This window comes from Kluyveromyces marxianus, chromosome 1, assembly GCF_001417885.1.
Source record: "Kluyveromyces marxianus DMKU3-1042 DNA, complete genome, chromosome 1".
NCBI classification, from domain to species: domain Eukaryota; kingdom Fungi; phylum Ascomycota; class Saccharomycetes; order Saccharomycetales; family Saccharomycetaceae; genus Kluyveromyces; species Kluyveromyces marxianus.
In genome coordinates this window covers 1,030,144-1,055,958 of record NC_036025.1, presented here as the reverse complement: position 1 = coordinate 1,055,958, position 25,815 = coordinate 1,030,144, and the positions used below count along the sequence as shown (strand labels likewise).

The window sequence follows — 25,815 nt, the reverse complement described above, 5'->3', positions numbered from 1 at the left end:
GACCTTCCCTCGAATACCCTTTTTGCAGTAGGATGGACTTCTGGTTTTTTTTCTATCTTTTATTTTATATGTCTATATACATTTTGTATGTTTATATACTGGCTGAGGTGTATAACGTGTAATATTTGGATTCCCAAGCGACCGTCCACATCCGTCCCGCTAGCTGGCTAGCGGCCGTTGGCTCTGCCTTTGGGTTATGCCATGTTTTCTGGTTATGCCATGTCTTTTGGTTACGTCTTTGGCTGGCTCATCTCAAGCAAAAAGAAATGTATCAACATGGTGAAAAGAATCTCATCTCATCTCATCTCATCGCATGAACAAAATGAAGAGGAAATAAGAGAGATAAAGAGGGCAGTTACTCATTGACAGCTAGCCAGTAGTACTCAGTAACGCATAAAATTAGTAATATGAACCCTAAGTCGAAACGTCCCAGACAAAGACACGATTCTTCTTTGCAATTAGCTAGTGTTATTGGTGCTGGAGCGAATAAGATCAAGAAGCAAATCCGGAATGTTGAGAGGCTTCTCCAGAAGAGAAGGGACGTATTGCCGGACACAGTGATTGTGGAGAAGGAGCGTATGCTTGAAGGTTTGAAGTTTGAGTTGAAAGAAGCTGAGTTGAGACAGATAGGGCGTAAGAATGCGAAGAAATATCATATGGTGCGGTTTTTCGAGCGCAAGAAGGCGATGCGTAAGTACAAGCAGGCTTCGAAGAAGGTGCTTGCGCAGCCTGAGGACAAGGAATTGCAGAAAGAGCTACGCGAGGCAACGATAGATTTGTGTTATGTGGTGAATTTCCCTAGATTGAGCAAGTACATTGCGTTGTATCCGGCTACATCTGATTCTGTTGAGAAGATGTCTGAGGAAGAACGCAAGGGTGTCGAGCAGACTAACGCCAAGAGAGCGGAGTTCCGTAGTCTCGTGGCTAAACAGCTTGACGAGGGTACTCTACCGGTGTCTTTGGAAGATATCATCAAGGGTAAGAGGTTGAATAAGGACAGTACTGGTGTGATGTTGGAGGAGGAACAAGTGCAAGAAGAGGCTATGGAGAGAGACTTGGACAACCAAGGCGTAGAAGAGGAAGAAGACGATTTCTTCGAGTAAGCAACTCGTATATGTATATATATATTTATCTATATATCTATATAGACTAAGGTAAAAGTTTGTGCTTCATGTGATACTTGATGTCCAAGGCATCGTTGATTAAAACAAAGTCTACTTCACGTCCACGAACCTCTTCTGGAATGACAAAGTCGAAGCTCAAACCGCCTTTACCGTGGGCGCTCGGCCTTGGTTGGCACCTCTTTAGCATAAATAGCTCGTCGCCAACGTACCCAATTGCAAACCATAACTCTCTTTGAGTCTTTGGATATTTCGAGCAATAAATTGTGAAATCTTTGGGTATCCTGTTGTGATGAGTGGCTGTCATAACCAGCGATTCGCTATTGTGCTGTGGTGCAAACTCGATATCATCGAGAATAGGTAGCCTAGAAACTGTCTTCATCATCTTATTTTGGTGTGTAGCGTCAACCTTATAGTGTCTGCTCATAATGCTCTTCAGTTTACCTTTATTGGTACTCTCAAGCCTTGCCAATGATTCCAAATTCATCTTATAGCCTTCCTTTTCTGATAATGGCCACCCGTCATCACCAAACGCAATATTGTTATCTCTCTTCAATTGTGCTCCTGGCAATAGTGATAGTGGATCATCCTCGTACCAACAGCCCTGCTTTATACATTGCATAACCCTTATTAATGTTAACACTGTTTTGAAGTATCCCAACTCAGCAGCAACATCAACGTATGCTTGCAATATACGCAAAGACTGGTCAAGCACAGAAACAGTATCCTGATGGTAATCTACAATTGGCAACTCAGCACGACTTAGGTAAGCTTGTAACAACAAGAATGCTTTCACATGAGGATCCCACATTGGTAACTCAAGATCATCCACAAACGTTGACTCAACAGAGTACCTAGATTGAGCTGACATTTCCACATTCATAATAATTTCACCGTTTCTCACTGGAAGCTCATTATATTCCACTGCAAGTGAGAGCCATTTCAAAGCATCTTGGAAGGTTGCATTCTTGTTGATGTGCTTCAAAAGAGTACGAAGAGTCTTATGCGAAATATAGTAGTAAGACGATATACTCAAAAATGGAGTTGCATAGATGTTAGAGCCGTATATCTCCACACATGAGGATTCCTCAAGATTTTCGAGAGTTTGGTTAACAAGTTCACTTAAGTATTTATTGACACCAGCTGTAGTCGTGTCATCAGTAATACCATAGTACGTAGGGTTATGGTGTGCCCTTCTGAATAAGAATGTCCAGTTCAAAAAGTCAAGTGCTTCTTGCTTAGTACCTATAGTGCCAGATGCAATTTCAGCACCCATATGGTCATCAAGCACTTTATGCAAGGATGATTCAACTGGGAAACCGACATTCAAGAAATGTTTATAAAACATCTTTTTGGATTCCTTAGTGTATACAATAGCAGTACCAGATGTATCATAAGCAGGTCTACCTGCTCTACCCATCATTTGGAGAATATCAGTCAAATCCATGTCTCTATAACCCTCAATCTTCGCATCAAAGAATTGGGTACCCTTTATGATAACTAGATGGGCAGGAAGATTAACACCCCAAGCCAACGTAGAAGTGGCAACCAATATTTGAATTTTACTCTTTTGGAAGAGCTGATGTGATATTTCACGATCGCTCTCAACCAAACCAGCATGATGTGACCCAATACCAAATTGTAATGAAAGCTTTAAAGTATCATCTTTAACTTTTGAAATATAATACTGTAATTCTTCTTCATCGTCAATATGCAAGAACCTACGAGGGTTATCTTCCATACCACAAAGGTGGATCAAGTCTAAAGCAGTTAATCTAGTTTGACGACGTGACGCCACGAAGATTAAAACAGGTTTTTCTGGAGAATGTTGTTTAATGGCCATGAAAGCTGGTTTGTTCATTGTTTTCATTAGGGGACAAAAGTTGAGATTGTCTGGGAAGCCATCAATATACATTTTCAAAGGAACTGGACGAACACTAGATGGGAAATTGTATAATCCGTTTTCTTTAACACCTAGCCAACTTGCTAAATCAAATGCATTTGAAACTGCGGTAGACATACCCAAGAGTCTAACAGGTTTCTTCGTTTGAGAAGAGATATAGTTCATACGACTGACAATCATCTCCAAGATTGGACCACGATCACTGGCCAATAAATGAATTTCATCCATTATTACCAATGATACATTCTGAACGAACTTTCTCGTTTGCCAGTTACGAGAGATACCATCAAACTTTTCTGGAGTTGTGATTACGATCGTTGCATCCCTTATATCTTGGGGATCTGGAACAGAATCACCAGTCAATTCAACGATCCTATCTCCTGTTACTGGAGTAATTCTTTTTCTCCAGTCATCCACTCTTTCCCTTACAAGGGCTTTCATTGGAGCAATGTAAACGACTTTACTCCCTGGGAAATCTCTGAATGCATGCCATATGGCTAACTCTGCAACAACAGTTTTACCGGAACCCGTTGGAGAACCCACAAAAGTACTAACATTAGAATGGTACAATGTATGGAAAACCATCGTCTGCATTGGGTTAAAGTATTTGAAAGGATATATCGATTCGATCAATGGATTCTTTAAAGCTGTTGTTGGTAGAGGGTTGAGCTTTTGTAGCCTTGTTTGAAGTGTCTCGTTATGCGGCCTGATCAAATGTTGGAATGAAATTGTATGTGTTGTTTCACAACCAATCCAGGTATCCGATATCACTCTCACGACGACTTGAGGTGGTAAAGGATCTGAAAGAGGAATCATGAAGTCCATTTCATGAGGATTGCTCAACTGTCTTTTATTTAAAATGAACTTTTCAAAATGAAGAATACTTGATTGGTTGGATTCTTCCACAAACACCCAAAAGAATTGAGCATCACCATGAACATGATAATCCCATTCAAAGTTTGGAGATAAAGAAATATGTATTCTCATAACATTGGTAGTGATTGGGAATATTTCTGCATCAATATCGATTCTAGGGAAACGTGAGATGATTCTGTAAAGTTTACCTCCCATTTTTTGATTATGAACAAGGTCTGCTAATTCGCGAGAGTCCATATCCAATAACATCTCCATGCTAGGATTCTTTTCCTTTATATTTCTTAGTACAGTGTCTGGCAAATGAAATTGACATAAAGGATGATCAAATGCCCACATTCTTTTCTCAATAGACTTACAAATGTCTAGCATAACCCTAGAGAATGTACCCCATCTCCTATTGATACCAATAAACAAAAGAGCTCTACAAATTCTAGCAGAGTTTTGCGCGATATAATTGGCATCGGAGTTTAGTGCAGAATCATTGATTCTACTTTGTGACACATAAGCTTGAAGTAAGACATTCGTCTTACCAGCAGAACTGTCGACATCACCAGATACCTGACATTCTACTGCAGTGTCCAATAATTTTTTGAGCTCTCCGGATTCCTCTTCTCTGAATTTAATAGAATCAAATTCACTACTCATACTAATCATGGCTAACACATCAGCCTCAGTAGCTCTAGGGTCTGATATTTGGTTGAATATCTCCACAGATTCATTTAATAAATAGAACTCGGAAGCAATTCTCCCTAAATCTTTTGGAATAAAGTGCATGGAAACTTCGTCAAAAACAATCATTTGCAATGAGTGCAAACGACGAGCAGCTGTAATAATAATTTGTCTTCTTTTATCGTATAATTGAGGGTCGTTAATAATTTCTTCCCAGTCGATACCATATGTGAAAGGATTTTGTCTCATTCTAACAAACATATAAGTGTAACCTAACCATTTTACACCTTCTTCAACGTTAGTAACTGTTCCAAGAGATATTTCAGCGTTCAAATTGTCAACAATCTTCGCACCTAATCTGGATTCTATAGGATGCTGCTGAGTGATGAGGTCAACATAATGGTCTAAACGGTCGTTAGAAGTACATAAGTATGCAGTACCGAATTCCGCACCGAAACCAGGTCTACCAGCACGACCAAAAATTTGAATAACATCAGAAATACCAAGATCTGTATACCCACCCTTCTTGGAATCGTAAACTTGTGTACCCTTGATAATAACACAATCTGCAGGTAAATTAACACCCCAAGCTAATGTTGCAGTACACACAAGAACATTGATTGCACCACTCTTGAACATTTTCTCCGTAATGTTACGATCCGAACGAGACATACCTGCGTGATGAACACCAAACCCGGACTGAAAGAGTTCTTTCAAATCCTTATCCTTCTGTTTTGATAATTCTTTTTTGAAGAAAGAGGCTGATGGATCGTCGCTAGTAAATAATTCCATCTCATGGAAATCTCTTGCCATACTAATCATCGTTCTTGCAGTTTTCACCGTATCCTTTCTTGAATGGACGAAAATCATTACTTGATTGCCAAGCCTTCTCATTTCGGCAGCCTTTTCGTATGCCACTTTGTCTGTGTTTTCTCTACATTGTTTACTTCCGGCTTTACCTCTACATCCTATTAGATGTTGTTCAAGAGATTTGGGTCTGAAAGATTGATCAAAATAGAACATACCGACGTTTCTATTGACACCTAAGAAATCAGCAACATCCACGAAGTTTGGTAGTGTAGCCGAAAGACCAAGAATACGGATCATAGTTTGTGAACTTTCGACCTGTCTAAGTGTACGAGCAACTAAACTCTCAATGACAGATCCTCTATCTTCATGAAGCAAATGCACTTCATCTAAAATTAGTAGTTTCACCTTTGAGGTAAGGTCATTATCCCCACTAGCCTTACGTGTTACCACATCCCACTTTTCCGGAGTGGTCACAATAACCTGCGTATCTAAGATCTCTTTTTTACTTAGTTGCATATCACCAGTAAGTTCCCTAACCTTAATATCAAATACCGCAAGCTTACGAGCAAACTTGTCCGTAATTTCAGCAGCCAACGCTTTTAGAGGAGCCACGTATATGATCTTAAAGTCATCATATTGGATGTCAAATCCACCTTCTTCGTTTATCATCGAAAACTGCTTTATGGTATTAAGGATTGTTAATAGGGCAATATCAGTTTTACCAGCACCGGTAGGTGCACAAATTAACATATTACCATTTGTATTATATGCCACCGGGTAAACCAAAGACTGGACTTTATTCAAATACTCGTATTCAAATACTTTACGGCAGTACTCATCTAAATCGCTAACTTTTACCAACGGTACGTTGAAATTTTTTCTTGGTGTGGCACAGGGTATGGTGATTTCTTCATGGGTTTGGAACGTCGCTCTTGTGCTTCCAATAGGAAGAGCAAATTTTTGACCAGCAAACGATAGCATCGAGGATCCACCATCCTCATATTGTCTGAACACATGGGGGTACCGTACTCTTTTCTGCATTGGGGCTAACTTCGCATTTTTGCCCTTCTCTCTATTCATCATCACTTGCGCTCTAATATCTTCTTCCGTCATAAACCTGCTGCCATCATCAGCATCATTACCAGAAGCACTAGGAACTGGCATCTGTTTTAACACGTCCTGATGCTCTAACAAAAACGAAATCAATTCAATGTTCTCGGCTCCCAAATAGTCGAAGAGATCTTGGTCTGCAGTCCCAGTGCTTTCATTATTCCGCAAAAGTTCAATCAACTGCTCAAGTAACTGATCCCTAGGGAAATCCGATTCCACCTGATCAAGCAACCTAAACAGTTCCTTAAATATTTGCGACTGCGCGTTCGATGTAGAGTGCTTATTGCTTATCAACTTCTGCAACCTCTCAGAAGAAAGGTTGGAAAATTGATCAAATATCTCATCCCATTCATTCCTATCCTGAGACATAACTAGCAATTTATCTCCATTATTATTAACCGTATCATCTTCTAACTCATTATCAACCTCTGGTACCATATAATTCTCCAATGGAGGGAATGATTGTACGGATTCAACCATTACCTCCATCGCTTTCATATAAGAGCCCACAGAATGAACCGAATATGCAGTGCTCATAGTGCTAAAAATTGGAAAACAAATCCGACCAATATACACACCGGTTCCTATTATACCAAACTAGAGCCTTTTATGTCCGTTTGGTCACTTGTTGGTGGTCAATGGCCTCTTCAAAGTTGAACTTTTGCTAACCGATGTCCTTTTCAAAGGTTTTAACAGTATTATTAAAGGCCAAAATCGTTATGATCGCTGAAAAAATAAAATACCTGTAAAAGTGACACACGACTGTGAGGTAAAGAGTCAAGTTATGTAAGGTAATATGACTAAAATGAGAGCTATTTAGACTGCAATTTCGTTATGCGGGATTCTGTTTCATGTAGCTGTGCCTCTAGAGTGTTTTTCTTCTTGTCGAAAGCAGTTTCATGCGAAGTGAGAGCATCGTTAGCGGTATTTACTAGGGTGGACCACTTTTCGATTTGACCATCCATGGAAGAAATGTGGTCATTTATCTGTGCCACAGTGTTGTTCATATCATTTATAGAGCCATGTAAGGAGCTAAGGGATTTTAGACGTTGTGTTATCTGCGGTATAAGTTTTGAATATCTGTTTAACAGTTGGTAATTGACGTAAATGTCTTGTAGTTTTGCTTCTGTAGTTTTCATCTTCTTTTCGATCTCGGTCATAAGTTCGGGGTCCTTCTGGGCTCTTCTGCCAATGATGGATTGGTCATACTGGTCGCTGATTTCTTTCATACGTTTTTGGAAATTGGTTAGAGATTGCTCATCCATCTTGAGGATATTCATGTCCCTGTATATGTCGTTGATAGTGGATATAATCGATTTCGAAGACCTAGCGTCGGTAGAAATGCCTATCTGAGATTCCATTGAGGTCAGTTTCTGTTCCAATTTTTCCAATTTCATTATGGACGTTGGATCTAACTTTATGTTCGGTAGACGCACAGTTTCTGTCTCCTGTGATTCGCTATCGGACAATAACCGGCGTTGAAGCTCTCCCATCTTCTCAGTATTGAATCTGGAAAGTGATTTGTATAAGTTTTTAACATCTAGAAGGTCCTTTTCGTTTGAATTGGAATTCTCCACCTCCAGTTCATGCTGCACTTCCAAGATCTCGCGCTGGATCCTTGCCAGTTTCTGCTTTGGGGTTTCCTTAACGAATCGACTTTTGTATGTAGGCAGAGAGTCCAATCTTCCTGAGAAATCAGTCTGATCTGCACTTAGTTGTGTAGATTCATATACTTCGGTACTATTAGCAACATCTGATACCGGATCTTCTATAATATCCTCGTTCTGGGGCCCCTTCGAGACTTCAACTTCACTTTCATCAACATCGCTTGTTTCATATATCACTTTCCCTGTGTTATCAGGTTCTAATCCGAACTCTTCCACGCTTGCAGACAAGTCAATTATCTCAGATGCCATATTTTTAATTGGGGCTAGCTGTTGCTCCTCAATTCGGAACGTAAAGTGGCTTTATTTGTGTAAAACCATGTCATATGCTGTATATTCTTTCCATAAGTAAAGCTAATATATGATAAAGCCTTTGTTTAAATCTTTAATTACAACAAACTCACAATTGAGAAGAACATGGATAAACTACACAAGACAGTGGGACAAGAGCCATTGGGGAGCTAATATTAAGTATACTGTGGCACAGGTAATCCTTGGAAGAGAAGAAAGGGAGAAGTAGAAGCGTGTTTCGAAATGTCACTTAGGAATGCTCTAACAAAGCTCCACCGAATACCTGAAGTCCAGAATCAGTATAATGTCTTCACGCATATCAATGAGAACGCAGCCAATCAAATCAAGAACATCGAGTTATCTGATAAACCACTAAGCTATACTGTGGCTGGAATCAAGGACAACATTGTCACGAAGGATATGCCTACAACTTGTGGATCCAAAATTTTAGAAGGATACAAGTCACCATTTGATGCAACAGTAGTTTCCCTGCTTTTGGAAGCAGGGACCGTCATTGCGGGGAAAACCAACATGGATGAGTTTGGTATGGGATCAGCAGGTGTGCATTCGCACTTTGGACCCACCTTCAACCCGTTATTTGATGCTAAGGACCGGATAATAGCAGGGGGATCATCCTCTGGTTCAGCAGCAGCAGTAGCAGCTGATACGGTTGATTTCTCCTTGGGTACAGATACTGGTGGTTCAGTGCGGCTTCCTGCCTCATACACATCTGTATATGGGTTCAAGCCATCATACGGACGTATTTCGAGGTACGGTGTGATATCATATGCTCAAAGTTTGGATACAGTTGGCATAATGGCCAAAGATATCGATATTGTAAAGAAAGTGTTTACAATCCTTGACAAACATGACGAGAAGGATCCAACTTCATTGAGTGAAGAAGTCAGACACAAGTTTGAACAACTGAGTTCCAAGAAGAAGAAATTACGGATCGGTGTACCAGAGGAATTTTCGCAGGAGAACATACCTCAGGAATTCAAATCGAAGTTGGCCGGAATTATCAAGAATTTGATGGCAAGGGGACATGAGGTATATCCTGTATCCATTCCATCGGTAAAACATGCGTTGTCTATATACTATACTCTTTCTCCGGCTGAAGCAGTGTCCAACCTTTCCAGATTTGATGGTATTAGATATGGCTACAGAGCCGACTCTGATATCGAAGACGGAGTTTTATTCACACCAACGAGGTCTGCTTTTGGACCAGAAGTTCAAAATAGAATCATCTTGGGTAATTACAACTTGTGTTCTGAGGCCTTTAAAAACAACTATATCAAAGCTCAGAGATTAAGAGTGCAATTAATTAACGATTTTGATTGTGCATTCAGGTTCCCCAATTGTTTGAGCAATAACTCGGTTAATCACGAAGGTGTTGATATCATGTTAGCTCCAACGTCAACATCGCTTCCAACCACATACGAGGAGGTTTTAAGCAAGGAAGAAAAGAGCCCATTGAATACCTACATTAACGATGTTTTCACTATGCCTATCTCCTTGTCTGGCCTTCCAGCAATATCGATTCCCGTTGGACATGCTTTCGGTATCCAAGCGTTCTCACAACATGGGAATGACGGGGAGCTCCTAGACGCGGTCTCAGAGATACAAGAGTGTGCTTTATGAATGTAGAGAGATCTCAATAGGATAAAAAATAAGTTTTTGAAACCTTTTATGTGTGTGCTTTAAAAACAGATAAGAGGTTCATGTATTGTATATATATATATATATATATATATATATATATACACGCTGTAGTTAGTCATTCATGTTCATGTTAATATTTTTTATGATTCTGTCCTATTTCGAGGTTTGTAATGTTTCAACAAATTGTTCCAATTTTTCAATGGTCTTTGTCTTGTCCCAAGAAAGTCTGTCATCCCAGATGATATTGGTAATGACTGAATAAACCTCTTCCAACTTCTCAACGGTAAACTTTTTCGTGCGTTTCTCTAAGGCAGAGACTAAGTCGTTGATGCGAGCAATATCGTAAATGAACTCTGGTTCAGGTTCAGGTTCAGATTCAGATTCAGATTCAGGTTCAGATTCAGGTTCAGGCTTGGATTCAGATGCAGATGCAGGTTTGCCATCCAGTTTTTGTTCCTTTTGAGCGTCAGGCTGTGTAGGAGGCGTAGAATCTGTCATAGCTTCATCATTCTCTTTGTCATTCAAAGTGGATAAATCGCCATTGGCTTTTTCTTCAGTTGCTGATTGCTGTGGCACTTCGTAAGGTTGGATTGAAGCCGGTTCTTCTGCAGGTGGTAGTTTCTCATTGGCGTTCAGCTGTGCTTGAGATTGGACCTGATTGCCGGATGCTGTAGTGAGTTCAACTTGTGCTGCCGAGTCCTCTGGGATCACCTCGGTAACTTCCTGTTGCTCTCTCTCAATACGTTCTTTTTCTTCCTTCAAGAATAGTTCCTGTCTTAAAAGTTCCCTTTGGCGAGTAGCCTTACATTCCGCCACGAATTCAGGTTGCGAGATGTCTTCGATCCCGACTTGAGCGTTGGCAAACATTTCCGATGCCTTGATAACTCTTTCTCTGTCGGCAGATGTGGTAGCATCCAAATAGATTAGCTCAATGTCTTTTAAGAATTGTTTTGGCTCCGAGTAAAACCCGTTCCACAACCGTTCCTCGATGATATCGAGGTCCATGTTGTAGAATTTCCTCCCAGTAGCCACTTCCAAGATCATATCACCATCCTTAACGTATGCCGGTTGCCATCCCTGGTTTGCGGCAAAGGACTCCGGCTCGAACAAATGGACCAAGTATGCGTCGTCGATCGGAGGCTTACGGAACCGCTTGTAACGGTTCTTGAAAAGATCCATCAAGCCCGACAACTTGATCTTCAAAGTATTTTTCAACTTCATGTCCTGGTGTTGGAACTTCTTCAACTCGAGTTTGAGCCTTTCCTCCTCTGTGAGCACGCGGCCAGTCTCATCCACCTCATGAGGCAACGGCTCATCGGCCACTGGAAGCTGTTTCAAAGGTTTCTTTCTTTTCCTGGACTCGATGTACTGAGTAGGTTTCATCTTAACTAGATCGGCAACAGATTGGAAATACTCGTGTCTCTGGCTAGACGATGGCCTGTGGATCTCGATGACGTTGGATCCAAACGCAAACATCGAAAGTGGCGCTTCGTTGATCTCACTGCGGGACAACCCATCGGCAATAGCCAACAATACGACATTGTCTGTGCTTTGTAATGATCTGAACAACGTAGTCAACGTCACTAGACAGCTCTGGGGCACCGCTTGCAACCAGAGCTCCAAGTTAGGTATGCAAATGACCGAAGGCTGTCTCTTCTTTGCCTCTGCAAAAGTCTGCACGAGCGTCGCCTCCATCGTCCTGGTGCTATCCGAGACCATCGTTGGGATGTCGAGCATCTGGATGTTGTACCCTTCCAAGAAGTTGAGCGTCGCAGACGTAATGTACTGCAGCCCGTTACCGGCCGGGCCTGTGATCAAGAGCTTTGGTTTCCAAACACGTGACTTCTTAATACGTTCCAAGAACTCGTGTCTGTCGAACCCGCTGCCGTCGTCATCTGGGCCAGAGCCATTGCCGTCCTCGTCCACGTCCTCGTTCTCGAGGTAGTACTGGATGATGGAGGATCCGGACTGGAGCCGCTCGTTCTGTTTGGGCAAAATCTTGGCCAACTGGTCGCGCACTTTCGCGAACTGGTCGCCCATGAGGGGCTCCACCGCTTTGGGCAACGGCTGTGGCGACGAGCCCGAGGCCCTGGCCGACGAGGGAACGATCTTCTGCAACGCAAGCATGAAGTCACGTGCCTTCACTACCACTTTTTTCGGGTCCACCTTCAACTTGGCGTCGCTCTTGTAAATTTGCGGGAACTTCCGCTGGATGCTGATCAACGATGCCTCGGTACAGAGCGCCCGCAAGTCGGCACCACCGTACCCCTTGGTGAGCCCTGCGAGTTTCTTGATGAATTGCGGCGACACTGGTGGGTCCCATTTCTTGGTGTGGATCTGCAAGATCTTCTCTCTCGCGTGCAAATCGGGCAAAGGGAAGTAGAACTCACGGTCGAATCTACCCGGTCTTCTAAGCGCAGGGTCCACTGCGTCCGGTCTATTGGTAGCCCCGATAATGATGATCTGGCCCCTGTTATCCATACCGTCCATGAGCGCCAACATCGTCGACACGATACTGGCGTGGATCTGCTCCTGTTTCGAGGACCTGACTGGCGCAAGCCCGTCGATTTCGTCAAAGAAGATGATCGCCGGCTGTTGTTTCTTGGCTTCCTCGAACAAAAGCCGTAACTGCCGCTCGGCTTCACCGACCCATTTCGAGAGGATATCTGCACCTTTGCGCATGAAAAACGTGATTTTCCGTTTCTCGTTCGAGCAACTAGCCGCCAACGCCCGGGCCATCAACGTTTTACCGGTTCCCGGCGGTCCGTGGAACAAGACACCACGAGGCGGGGTAATGTTGAAGTTCTGGTATAGCTCCGGGTACAAGAGCGGGAGCGCGACCATTTCTTTGAGCTGGTCGATGTAGTTGTCCAAACCGCCGACATCGTCAAAGTTGATGTTCATGTCGACGCCCAAGGGGTCGAGGTCTGCGATTTCGGGCTTCTTCTTTTTGTTGAGCTTCCTCTGTTCCTTGAGCTTCTTCTTTTCCGGGTCCTCGGCGGCGCCGAGCGGTAGGATTTCGTCGTCCGAGGAGTCCGAGTCGAGAAACTTGTTTGTCTGTTCGTTGTTGTTATAGAACTGGACGTTTTTGCCGAAAATGGCGGTCACGTCGTTGCCGCCGAAGGGCCCGCCTGTCGGAAATAGCCGTCTGATGGGGCCGAAGCTGGTTCCGGCGTGGAGGCCGCGCTTGCCGCGCGGAGATTGGAACGACGCGGTCGGGTAGAACCCGCCGGCGGCACCGGCGGCGCCTAGACCTAGGCCATTGCCGTTACCATTGCTAATTCCGTTACCATTACCATTCGCCATTGGTTGCACGTTAGGTACACCATTGAGGGCGCCAGCGGCGGCTAAATATCCCGTTTCGCCTGGGTATGTGTTCCCTGCGGCTAGACCAGCCGCCTGGGTCTCCGACAGCGGTGGCGGAATTGCGTAGTTCACGGGCTTCGTGCGCTCGCGCAACGACCGCTTCTCCCGAATCGGACTGTCCTCCTGCAACTCGCGGATTTCGTCCGCAAGCGATAGCGCCTCGGCCGTAGACCGGCGCGTGCGCGTGCGCGCGCGCCCACGCCTCCTTCTGCCGCCCACGCCATCACTTTCGCTGCCGCTGCCGCTACCACTGGCCCCGCTGGCACCACTGGCCCGCATAGACCTCGTCCTAGTACGCAATTTGCGCGGCTGTTCTTCCTCTTCGAGAAGTTCGTGCTCATCCTCATCCTCTTCTTCATCCATGCGCGTTCTTCTGCGGCCGCGACCCCTGCCGCCGCGTCCACGTCCGCGTCCTACGTTAACTTCTTCATCATCATCGTCGTCGTCATCGTCATCCAGCTCTAGATCCGTCTCCTTGATAGACTCGTCCCCAGAACCGTCCATATCGTCCTTCACAATGAAACTGCGGTCCCGCCTTCTCGCTACGCGCTTACGCTCGTCCGCAGAATCAATATACTCGTCGGAGTCGTCCTCTTCCGACTCTTCAGACTCCTCTAGGTCGTCCAGATCCTCCTCATGGAATGATACGTCATCGTCGTCTGCGGCGCGAGGCGCCGCGCGCGGCGGCTTCTTGGGCGGTGCGCGTCTACTTCTGGTCCCTATAGGTCCACTCCGACGTTTTACCCGGCCGGGCGGCTTGGCAGGTTCTCCGTCTGCAGTTATACCAGCACCAGCACCTACACCAGGGTCTTGTCCCTGTCCCTGTCCTTGTCCTTGTCCTAGGCCCTGGTCTTGGCCTGTGTTTTGTCCTGCGGCACTACTTCCGCCATCCACATTCTCGGCGGCTATCTCGTCGCTGCCGTGTCCTGTCATTGCTAGCGCACTCTCTCACTACCTACTTATTCCTCTGATATCCACCCTCTGATACACTATATCCAGTCTAACTACTCTCTTCTTGGTAAACCAGAAACCTGACTCGCTGGTAACCAATTGCCACCTAAAAAAAAAATTAGGGCCTTGTGTGCTGAAACTTGCTAATCAATACCTTCTTGAAAGTGACAAAACAAAGGCTGAAACTAACTGCAAACTGGACGTGAAATATACGCGTTGAAAACAGGTGTTTATCCCTTGTAATCGAGGGGGCCAACAGAGTGGGTAAAGTGTAGGGGGGGGCGAAGTGCGAGCTGGCAAAAAAAAAATTTAAATTTTTTTGGAAAGTGGCGAGAGTTTGGGGTGTGTGGGTGGCAGAGGGCTTGCCCTTGGGGGAGGAGTTCTGTGTCACGTGTTGGTCAGGGTAATACGTTCCTCATTCTCCACTCTCACTCTCACTCTCACTCTCCCCCGGGTTACCCCTCGCCCCAGTAATATTCTTTTTTTGACTGACGTCTCTTTCTCTATCTATCGTTGCTATACATAATAATGTATATGTATATGTATATGTATATATGCACACTTACTATGGGCTAGTTAGTGGTGGCAGCGCAACTGCCTTGCAATTGCGCTTCTAATGGTGTTGCTGATGCCGTAAATTACACTGGCAGCACCGAAACACCCGCAATGCGGTCCAAAACTGGCGCGATCGCTGGATGTGACAGGATCGGACCAATGACCGGAATCGACCGTAGAAGCTGGAGCACAACTCCGAAAAAATCGCCAAAAAGTCCGACTATCCCCAGCGACTCGATCAAAAACCCCAGAAACGTCCACTTGCATAGGATCATGAATATCCCAGTCGCAAGAAACACCGTTCCTCTTCTTTTGTTGGGTCTGGTGAAGAACTTGGCGGTCTTTTGCGGACCGATCATGAGCAGTACGCCTAGCAAGAAGAGAATGTTGCCTACGGCGAGCAATGCTCTGTCGAAAAACGTGAGGACGCCAAATAGAAAGAAGAGGCATCCGCCAAAGGTGAACACGGCTCCGAATTCTGTGTGTACATTGTATATAGCTTGTTAGTATGGGGGAGGCAGAGGGAAAACAAAAAAGAGAGAGAAGGAGAGAGATATCCCGGATTTTTTCACATACGCTGCGACTCAGAAAGCCATCTCATTGTGGAATATTGTTGCAGACGCTTTCGTTGAGGCCTAGACGCTGGTGCCGTTGTTTTTGAGGGTCTATACTTACTTAGTTGTTGTTGTTGTGTGAGAAGAGCACGAAATAAGTTTCGAAATTCGCCAACTGAAAAAAAAAAAAATCAAAAAAAAAAAAAAAAAATTCAGACATTGTAATGGAAGTCACGTGGGTGTCAGTGACTTCTTACTGACACCCACGTGATACTTAATCTGCGCCAGATATTTTCCACAAAAGAGATCTTCACTTAGTTACCCGGACTTCGGGGCTTCGCCCGGCATCAGTTCAGCCCAGTGCAATGACTGCTGCCATTGAAAACCCTTTCCTTCTCGAAGCCTCGGCGCAGCCAGTACTACAAGTATTTAAACAGACATTCATTACTCAGGCACATACATATGGTTTATAAGAGCCGGTATACTTTGGAAACGATTATCTACTCCACTTCCCATCACAAAAGATAATCAAAGCACTAACTAAAGCAATAGCTAAGATAAGATGGGACGCCCAAACGACGGACTACCGACTTATGAAGAAGTAATCTCACAAGAAACAGGAAACTCAAACACCCCTCCGCTGCCTGCACGGCCCCAAACCCATAGCGAGAGTCACAGTTACAGTTACACCACTTCCCAAACGCAATCTGAATACTATGGTGGAGCCCCACCTCAACAACCCCCAAGACCATCCAATAATAATAATAATAACCTCCCATTCACCTATCCTCCTCGCTACTATTGCAGAAAATGCAGAAATACGGGTTACAAGATCAAAAACGGCCACAAGTGCAAGACATGTTGGTCTAAATTCTACACTCCGCCACCCCCAGCACCAGCTCCACCAGTAACAGCTGTCCCAGTCACAGCTGCCCCTATAACTGTTGCAGTAAACCCTTCAGGAATAGTATACGGCCCAGTAAACCCAGTGCCAGGCCCAGCACCAGCAGCCCCAAATGCCAATCCAATATACGTGCGTCCAGGAGATCCCAGAATTGGTGGATTCCTGTGTCCCACTTGTAACGGAACAGGCCAGGTCCGCTTCCTCTTGGACAAAGTGCCATGTGTCGATTGTCACGGTGTAGGCCGTGTTTTCAACGCCTACCACCGGCCCTACTGAGCTGATTTCATGCCCCACCTACCTACATAATGTCATACATAATAACGACGTAATATCACGGATAATAACGACGTAATATCACGGTCCAATTCCTCGCTAGTCATCGCCGGCCTTTGCTCGGCCTTTTTTTTTTTTTTTTTTCGTTTCTTCGTTCCGAACATTAAAAGTGAAAAATTTCGATGAGCCATCACTTGAACCATCACCCAAAAGGACCTTTAGAGGGTGGGAAATGGGGCATAAACAGGCTGGTTTTGTTGGTTTTAGGGGCTTACAGGATAGCTGACATTGATATCGGGTGGTAACATCTGGTGGTGTAATAAAATTAAAATTTTTTTGTTGTCTTTTCACTTTGAAGTTGACACATTTTATTTAATATCAATTAATCATACTATATGGAGAACAAGCACATTTCGCAGGTGAGCGACCTTGAACGGAACTCTACGCCTTTGAACATCAGGCCAGCGTCGCCATACACGTTGAATCCTCCTGTGGAGAAAGATGGGTTGTCGTGGCCTAGTATTGGGGCTCGCAAGAGGGTTGATGAAAGCGAAGAAGAAGAGCAGGCTCGAGCAGATAGAATTGCGGAGGCTGTGAAGACGATTTTGCAGGAGCTCGGGGAGGATACGTCGCGTGAAGGGTTACTGGATACTCCACAACGGTATGCGAAGGCGATGTTGTTCTTTACGAAGGGGTATCAGGACAATATTTTGGATGATGTGATCAAGAAGGCGGTCTTTGAAGAAGATCACGATGAAATGGTTATTGTGCGGGATATTGAGATCTTCTCGCTTTGTGAGCACCATTTGGTGCCCTTCTTCGGGAAGGTGCACATTGGGTACATTCCTAATAAGAAGGTGTTGGGGTTGTCGAAGTTGGCGCGGTTAGCGGAGATGTATGCCAGACGGTTCCAGGTGCAAGAACGGTTGACGAAACAGATTGCGATGGCTTTGAGCGATATCTTGAAGCCACGCGGTGTGGCGGTTGTGATTGAGGCGACGCACATGTGCATGGTGTCGCGTGGAGTGCAAAAGACTGGTTCTTCTACGGTGACGTCGTGTATGCTGGGCTACTTGAGAGAGTCGCACAAGACCAGAGAAGAGTTTTTGAACTTGTTGGGCAGGAGAAGCTAGTTAAGTGGAGCAAAGAACGGAACCAACTGGAAGGGATATAAAATTTGGATCTACATATATACATACACACACACGATGGCCGAGCCATTGTGCCTAATATTACACTCCCCTTCCTTCCTGCTCCAATTAAAGATAGAAGTGAACTTCCTCATATTATTTTACCTTGTATTACCTTGTATTTTGTCTATGTATATATATATACTTGAAAGGAATAAAAAAAAAGAGTTTAAAGACCAAAGAGGATTGCACACAATGCATCCCGTATCCATCCTATCATAACTTTAAAAATTCATAATTCAAATACCGTCTTGTGGTTTCTGTGAATTGGTTCTCCTCCAGTGACTGTTCCTTGCGACGTGCCCGTACCCAAAGCCATGGCTAATGACATTGTCTCGTTCTGGGCTTGAGCCTCCGAATCCGTTAACGTGGCTCCGGAATTTAGAGCAGAAATGTGCGGTTCGTTCCAGGAGCCATAAGCAGTGTTGATGTTGCTGCGCGAGGCGTTACGCGACATCACTGGCGAAGTTGTAAAATTAGAGTACGATTTAGGCGTTGCGCATAGGCATCCGTTCATCAGAGCCACGTTCGGAAGCTCCGGTTCAAGAGTAAATGTAGAAATGCCTCTATTGAAGTTGTTAGCGATATTGGCATTGGGGTTGGGAATTCCACCGGCATTCTTGATCGATGTCATAGAGAGTGTTTTCTTCAAAGTTTCTCTAATTCTGTTGAGGTTAGCCTCGCTTGAGTTCGAACGTCTCATCGATTCACCAAGGTCCATGGACAGCGTGCTGGCAGACCTTGATGGTGGAGCACGAGAGTGGATGTTCGAAGATGATTTAGAAACCTTGAGCACAGGCTTTGTTGTTAATTTTGTAGCGTTGTTTCCCTTGGCGACGTCAGTGCTTTTCGCTAGTTTATTTGGGAAATATTGCGCACACAAGAACCCATGTGCTGCCAATTCGTCCGCTGAGCTACGTGTGTCCATTTCAACGTCAAAGCAGCGCTCCAAGAACGACCAGAACTCCTTAAAGTCGGGATCCTGGACTTTTTCCTCATCCATGTAGTAGTCGCTCTTTGTAATGCAGTCCATTGTCTCGGCATCTGTCTCGCAATCAAAAGGCATGTAACCAAACGCCATGAAGTAGCACAACACCCCAAGCGCCCAGATATCAACCCCGCGTCCGTAGGGTCTCAACCTGTTCAATTGCACGGCAGACATCCGGGCGCTGTTCTTACATGCGACGATTTCCGGTGCCAAGTACGAGATTGTTCCGACAAACTCTGTGCTCCCGGTGCTAGCCTTGATGGCAAGCCCAAAATCGGCCAAAATCAAGTCGTGTGCACTGGTATCGTAATCAGCGCCCTCCTGGGGCACTTCGAGCAACGCGTTGCTCGAGCTCGAGTTCCGTAGCCGGAACAATACGTTCTCGGCCTTGATATCCCGATGAATAATTCCGTGTTCGTGCAAGAATTGCAGCGCACTCAGAATACAAGCCGTGAATGGCTGCACCTGTTTCTTCAAGTCCAAATGGCCAGCATTCAAGATCTTGTCGTAAAGGTCTTCGGGCTCGCAGAGTTGCGTGATAAGCACAATGTTCTTTGGAGTTTCAAAGAAGTCAAATAGCTGTAGAACGTGGTGATGACCTTCAAAAACAGCCTGGTTCCCACCACTTTCCGTTTTCTTAACACGTTCCAACTCCCTGATCAACTCGCTGATCCGTTTCAACACACTAATCTCCCGCTGGATCAACTGTAGCTTGTCCACTACCAGTCTCTTGTCGACCAGTTTCATTGCATACCGGTCTTTTGTCATTGTATTCATACATTCTTTCACTACACTGAAATGGCCATCACCTAGAGCACTTTTCTTGGTCACATACGTACATTGGTACTGGCTAGGACCTGAACCAAGTCCTGTTGCTGTACCTTGACCAACGGCCCTGCATCCATCGGGCCAAACCTTTTCTCCAATAGTAACGTAATCCGACTTTCCAGACATAATTTGCGTCACTTATTGTCTTCTATCAAACTATATCATACACTTAAACACTATAACTCACTGACTGACTGTGGTATCCTATGGAAAAGGGCCCTGTTGGCCCCCCACATTCTTTATATATATATATATATGAGCATAAGCTTATGGGTAAATCTATCTATACAATTAAAATTCGCTTTATTTCACTTTACTTATCATAGTACTTTCTTGCTATATGGACGTTTCCGGAACTATTTCTCCAGCTGGAAATTCTTTTGAAATGCACGCGCTGCGAGCGCAACTGCGCAGTTGCGCAAGTGCGTACGAGCGCAAGAACATAGAAACGCAAGAGCGCTCCTACGCACTTGCGCACCAACCGTTATTCCGGCGAGCGAAAAAAAAAAAAATTATATAACACAAACCAAAAAGCACAAAACGAAAAAAAAAAAGAATAAATAAATAAATAAAATCCATTAACGTGCGTTTTTTTGAAGTTTGTTTTTTTTTTTTTCTTTCGTTTTGGCTCTTGGTCTCCACTTTTGTGGGGTGAGATAGCAGCAAGGGGGTTTTTCCGCAGTAGAGGGGATTTTTCGCGCACAGAAAAAGGTGTACACCCTCGGGTAATCCTGGGTACCCGAGATATACCCGTTTTTCTCCGGTTTTCCCGTCGATCAGGTGTTTATCCGAAGTTACAACACATCACATCACAGCACAGCGCGTGGCGTGGCGTTGCGTGGCGTGGCGCGCACCTCTCTTTCCTTTCCTTTCCTTTCCTCCTTACTCCAGGTTTAAATGCTTGATACCAACGTGCGATAGTTTGTCAACGCGCGCACAAAGCTCGGGAATCGGCAGCGTATACCCGACGGTCTCAGAACTGGCAGACAAAGCGTCCTTCTCACAATGGATCGTGGCTACGATACCACGAGCAGTGACCGGGTAACTTTCTTCTGTAGTATTTTCCCCACTCTTGGTAGCAGCAGCAGCCTTTGTAGCAGCTTTAGCAGATTCATGGGTTTCACCAGAGTTGGTACCCCGGGTAACACCGGTACCCACTTTGCCCGGCTTCATCACGTCACCGACGTTTAGTTTGTACTGGTTGCTTAGGTACTGGTTCTGCAAGAGGTTGGCAACAGGAATGATGTCTGACCAGTTACGGCGGTTCATGAACGCGTTGGCAGACCGGGGCTCGCCCGTGACGTCCTCGTAAAACAAGGGCACCGCGTCCTCGTCTGTTTCGTGGTCGAAATGGTGGGGCTTCTTGGCCCGGTTCTGGAGCAACAGTGCCATCTGGTTTGGTGGTGGGGTGTTTGTCACTGCGCTCGAGATCACGTTCATCATCAAGCGGACATCGTGCTCGGGAGAAGATGGGGCGGCGTTGCTGTCGCTATTTGGGATCACGTGATCTAAGTGTCTGTGGCCAGCAGAGCGGAATCTTCCGACAGAGGCCAAGTGGACATCACCGGACAAGATCGTGATACGGACACCCTGTTGGGCCCCAAAGTCCTGGAGACGTGCGACGAGGGCGTTACGCTCGCGCTTGTGGTGGTGTGCGCACCAGTGGTCGTTGAGGTCGTCCAAAAGCTCGACGTCACCGTTAAACTCGTTCACGAGGCCTCGAGCAAAGATACCCTTCTTTGAAAGCCACTTGAGCGGTGCCAATAATTTGCTTGAAAATAGGTACTCTAGCCACACGAGTCTGGGGTACGCGATGGGGACCCCCAACATCACTAGCAAGTGGTCTAACTTGTTTTCGTTTTCGCTCAAGTCCTGGCGCAGTCGAGCAAACAATGCGTCGTAAGTCTTGCTTGAGCACACTTGGTTCACCTTACGCTCCGTCCGGCAGTCGATACCAAGAACAGCCATTGAGGGCCCGAGTCTAGTGTATATAGAGTGCGATTTTTCTCCTATGTAGTCCCCCGGTTGCGCACCAAGAACCCAGCATGGGTCCTGCAAATACGCTTCGCGCTCGCTGGTAGAAGTATGGTGCTGGAAAAGCATGTAGTACTTGAATGCGGATTTCCCAACCTGTTTGAACACCTCGCTCGCCATGAACTGGTGCGAGTACGAGCCGTAGCCGTCGATGATGTCGTGGTCATCGAAGATGTTGAGCGAGGGAATCGTCGACATCGAGATCGGGAAACACCGCTGTGTCGTCTTCGATTTGTCCGTAGAGCCCTTCCAATGGCCGTACCCAAACCAATCCAAATACTCTTGTAGGTAAAATGCGTCCAAATCGCGTTTCATCTCGGGTGTAGCTTTAGTCTTGTGTTTCTTAATCGGGTCTTTGATCTTGAGCCAGTGCTTGAACCTGTCGCAGTAAATGTTGATGGAGTCCGAGTAGATCTGGTCACCTCCACCGAGAATCACATGGTAGCGCACCTTCTCGTGTTTCCTTAGAATATCGTACCACATCGAGCCCTTGAACTTCGTGGTGTCCACAGAGAGCGAGAACCCGTTGCACGATACAGATATCGTGTTAAAGTTCTGTTCTTCGCTTGGCACGAAGAACCGGTAATGTGGTTCTATTTCCGAGTCCACAGAGTACTTGCACATCTGCTCATAACCTTGGAGCGGCACCTCGATCGAGTAGCGGTAGAACTTATAACTGGCCTCGCTGCCACTTTCCTCGTAGAAAAGCGTGCATTTGAGCGTGCGGGGCTCATCGATACTGGGCGATGAGCCATCCTCGGACTTTGCCGGACCTACCTGCAACTTCACCACAGGTTGCTCTCCGCTATTCTTCACTATAATGAGCATTGACCCACGGTAAACCTTCTTGGAGTAATCCACGCTGATGAGACGCAAGATGGGCCCGCACACAATGCCTGACTCCTTCGCTTTTACCGGAGACTGCCCGCAATCGTCGCATCCAACAACTTTACCCGCATAGAGCGCCTCTACATCAACTTTATCGAACCAATCGTCGGTCATCGCCACTATTACTACTACTACAGCTACTAGTTTCTTCGCTTGACCTCTTGGCAGGCTCCTTGATTGCCTCTTGCCTGTCTTGACAGGGCCAAGCCTTTCGAGAGCAATTCACCATTCGAAAGCCTTATATAGTATCATACCAGTACAGTTGTTGACTGAAAAATTATCTAAAGTAATAGAAAGAAAAAAAAAGGGCTTCGAGCCTTTGCTCATGAGGCTGGTAGCAGACCCCTCCCTGTGGGCAGTCGCCGCTCTCGCCGCCTCTTGGCCCAACTACCTGCTCTAAGGCAATGGAAAGATTGTCCAAGGCTTAGCAATAGCAACCGCGTAATAGCACCATTTCATGCAATGCGACAAAACAGCCTTATTTCATTGTTTACATTTGTTCCCTTTTGGGAAACCGGTTGAAGCATAGAACCCTGTCGCACAGAACCGCCCGCACAGCTCCCACCGAAGGGTCCCCGAGAGCAAAGAGAAACCCTGCCCAGTACCCAGTACCCGGGCCCCGGTCCTTCGCGTTGCTATTTATGGCCAAGACGAAAGAGACACGACACCCGACACCGAGAGGGACACCGAGAGGGACTGGTACGGAGTTTTTTTGGTGCATTTCTCTCCTCTAATTAAGTATCGATTGTCGACTGTATGTGTGTGTGTGTAGTGCGTAGGACACCCAGGTCACATGAATATCACGTGTGTTGAAAATCAATTTTGTATCACGTGCCTGTCGTTTCTTTTCCAGGAAAAAAAAAAGCATTTGAAAATTTTGGGAAAAGCTGAAAGAAGCGATGAGATGAGATGAGATGAGATGAGGTATAGAAAAGAGTTTTAAGCTGTTGATAAAGAGTGTTTTATAGGTGGGATTAGTGGTGTTTCATTGGCAGCTCAGCAGGATACGCACAATGGCAAAGGACAGTGTGAAGAAAGAGTCTCGCAAGCGTGCGAGAGAGGAGAATAATGAGGAAGTTTCCGTAGTGGAAACCGAAACTGAAACTAAGCCAACAAGCAACAGCAACAGCAGTAGCGATGGTAATGCTGTTGGTGAAGATTTTGCCGACTTGAAGCTTAGCGATGGGACTATGAAGGCTATCGCTAAGATGGGATTCACGAAGATGACTGCGGTTCAGGCACGTACGATTCCACCATTGTTGGCTGGTAAGGATGTGCTTGGAGCAGCCAAGACTGGTTCTGGTAAGACATTGGCATTTTTGATTCCAGCGATCGAGATGCTTCACTCTTTGAAGTTCAAGCCTAGAAACGGGACTGGTGTGATTGTTATCACTCCAACCAGAGAGTTGGCTCTTCAGATTTTCGGTGTTGCGCGTGAGTTGATGGAGTTCCACAGTCAGACGTTTGGTATTGTGATTGGAGGGGCCAACCGTAGACAGGAGGCTGAGAAGTTGATGAAGGGTGTGAATATCTTGATTGCGACTCCAGGTCGTTTGTTGGATCATTTGCAGAACACTAAGGGTTTCGTTTTCAAGAACTTGAAGGCTCTTGTGATTGACGAAGCCGATCGTATCTTGGAAATTGGTTTCGAAGACGAAATGAAGCAGATTATCAAGATTTTGCCTAACGAGGATAGACAGTCGATGCTTTTCTCTGCTACACAGACCACCAAGGTGGAAGATTTGGCCCGTATCTCGTTGAGACCCGGTCCATTGTTCATCAATGTGGATTCTGAGAAGGACACGTCGACTGCCGACGGGTTGGAACAAGGGTACGTTGTGTGCGACAGTGACAAGAGATTCCTCTTGTTGTTTTCGTTCTTGAAGAGAAACCAGAAGAAGAAGGTCATTGTCTTCTTGTCGTCCTGTAACTCAGTGAAGTACTACGCGGAATTGTTGAACTACATTGATTTGCCCGTGTTGGAGCTACACGGTAAGCAAAAGCAGCAAAAGAGAACCAACACTTTCTTCGAGTTCTGTAACGCGGAACGTGGTATTCTAGTCTGTACCGACGTTGCAGCAAGAGGTTTGGATATCCCTGCAGTAGATTGGATCATCCAATTCGATCCTCCAGATGATCCAAGAGACTACATCCACAGAGTCGGAAGAACCGCAAGAGGTACCAAGGGTAAGGGTAAATCTTTGATGTTCTTGACTCCAAACGAACTGGGCTTCCTAAGGTATCTAAAGGCTGCCAAGGTGCCTCTAAACGAATACGAATTCCCTTCCAATAAGATCGCAAACGTCCAAGCCCAATTGGAGAAATTGATCAAGTCCAACTACTACCTACACCAAATCGCCAAGGATGGTTACAGATCGTACCTACAAGCATATGCATCTCATTCTCTAAAAACTGTCTACCAAATTGACAAGCTAGATTTGGCAAAGGTCGCCAAGTCCTACGGTTTCCCAGTGCCACCAAAGGTCAACATAACCATCGGTGCCAGTGGAAAAACCCCATCTTCCAACAAGAGAAGAAAGAAGGATTAAACAAATCTTCTCTCCTCTTCTCCACCCCCTCTCACTCATCATTAGTATTAATTTTTTGTATGATATGTCTATATGTACTTATATAGAAACTGTATAAATGCTTACAGGAATTAGCATTGTGGATACGCCCTCTCTCTCTCTCTCTCTTTCTTTCCCGCCTTATTTCATTGAGATTCCCCATGATACATATAAATTCATATAACTTCTTCTCAATTTAGGGCCTAAAAGTGACATTGAGTTCCTTATACTCTACTCTGACTCTTTTCACCATTTCTAAGTCAGTAAAGTACTATTTCAACCACTAGTAACCGTTTCTAATTCTTCTTATTATTTTTTGCAATACACTAATTACATGCCATATTTACAAAAATTTCAACCCATTATTCCCAGTACCTCTTGAAAGTCACCTCCATTCCCATGTTCTCTTCTCTCTTCTTGTCATTGTCTTTTCTTCCTATGACATGACACATTCCAACACAGTTTTCTTCTCTTGATATTGAAAAAAAAAAAAATTCGACATATTAAATTAAGATCACCAAATAGACTATCATGATCAGTCACTCATGAGGAAAAAGGGCGTATTGAAACCTGGAACTACATACTCCAGTAAGTCTTGAAGAAAACTTTTG

The 25,815-nt window shown here is 45.1% G+C and overlaps 10 protein-coding genes across 10 annotated transcripts; 5 read left to right on the top strand and 5 right to left on the bottom strand.

Moving 5' to 3' along the window:
* Nucleotides 1-407: 407 nt before the first annotated feature.
* EFG1 (Efg1p) lies at nt 408-1,103 on the top strand (the record flags this gene model as incomplete). Its single annotated transcript, XM_022821918.1, has 1 exon — nt 408-1,103. One exon carries the CDS (start codon nt 408-410, stop codon nt 1,101-1,103), a length of 696 nt encoding a protein of 231 aa, XP_022674009.1.
* Nucleotides 1,104-1,149: 46 nt separating this feature from the next.
* SLH1 (RNA helicase) lies at nt 1,150-6,969 on the bottom strand (the record flags this gene model as incomplete). Its single annotated transcript, XM_022821906.1, has 1 exon — nt 1,150-6,969. The coding sequence occupies one exon, from the start codon at nt 6,967-6,969 to the stop codon at nt 1,150-1,152; it is 5,820 nt and encodes a 1,939-aa protein (XP_022674008.1).
* Nucleotides 6,970-7,301: 332 nt separating this feature from the next.
* Nucleotides 7,302-8,405, bottom strand: JNM1 (Jnm1p; the record flags this gene model as incomplete). Its single annotated transcript, XM_022821895.1, has 1 exon — nt 7,302-8,405. One exon carries the CDS (start codon nt 8,403-8,405, stop codon nt 7,302-7,304), a length of 1,104 nt encoding a protein of 367 aa, XP_022674007.1.
* Nucleotides 8,406-8,687: 282 nt separating this feature from the next.
* Nucleotides 8,688-10,085, top strand: HER2 (glutamyl-tRNA(Gln) amidotransferase subunit HER2; the record flags this gene model as incomplete). Its single annotated transcript, XM_022821884.1, has 1 exon — nt 8,688-10,085. One exon carries the CDS (start codon nt 8,688-8,690, stop codon nt 10,083-10,085), a length of 1,398 nt encoding a protein of 465 aa, XP_022674006.1.
* Nucleotides 10,086-10,259: 174 nt separating this feature from the next.
* YTA7 (chromatin segregase YTA7) lies at nt 10,260-14,405 on the bottom strand (the record flags this gene model as incomplete). The annotated part of the gene is made up of 1 exon (XM_022821873.1): nt 10,260-14,405. The coding sequence occupies one exon, from the start codon at nt 14,403-14,405 to the stop codon at nt 10,260-10,262; it is 4,146 nt and encodes a 1,381-aa protein (XP_022674005.1).
* A 1,689-nt stretch (nt 14,406-16,094) lies between these two features.
* On the top strand, nt 16,095-16,712 carry HUA1 (Hua1p; the record flags this gene model as incomplete). Its single annotated transcript, XM_022821862.1, has 1 exon — nt 16,095-16,712. One exon carries the CDS (start codon nt 16,095-16,097, stop codon nt 16,710-16,712), a length of 618 nt encoding a protein of 205 aa, XP_022674004.1.
* Nucleotides 16,713-17,104: 392 nt separating this feature from the next.
* Nucleotides 17,105-17,842, top strand: FOL2 (GTP cyclohydrolase I; the record flags this gene model as incomplete). The annotated part of the gene is made up of 1 exon (XM_022821851.1): nt 17,105-17,842. One exon carries the CDS (start codon nt 17,105-17,107, stop codon nt 17,840-17,842), a length of 738 nt encoding a protein of 245 aa, XP_022674003.1.
* Nucleotides 17,843-18,131: 289 nt separating this feature from the next.
* On the bottom strand, nt 18,132-19,841 carry TDA1 (protein kinase TDA1; the record flags this gene model as incomplete). The annotated part of the gene is made up of 1 exon (XM_022821840.1): nt 18,132-19,841. One exon carries the CDS (start codon nt 19,839-19,841, stop codon nt 18,132-18,134), a length of 1,710 nt encoding a protein of 569 aa, XP_022674002.1.
* Nucleotides 19,842-20,597: 756 nt separating this feature from the next.
* KLMA_10486 (uncharacterized protein) lies at nt 20,598-22,751 on the bottom strand (the record flags this gene model as incomplete). Its single annotated transcript, XM_022821829.1, has 1 exon — nt 20,598-22,751. The coding sequence occupies one exon, from the start codon at nt 22,749-22,751 to the stop codon at nt 20,598-20,600; it is 2,154 nt and encodes a 717-aa protein (XP_022674001.1).
* Nucleotides 22,752-23,650: 899 nt separating this feature from the next.
* HAS1 (ATP-dependent RNA helicase HAS1) lies at nt 23,651-25,186 on the top strand (the record flags this gene model as incomplete). Its single annotated transcript, XM_022821818.1, has 1 exon — nt 23,651-25,186. The coding sequence occupies one exon, from the start codon at nt 23,651-23,653 to the stop codon at nt 25,184-25,186; it is 1,536 nt and encodes a 511-aa protein (XP_022674000.1).
* Nucleotides 25,187-25,815: the final 629 nt, after the last annotated feature.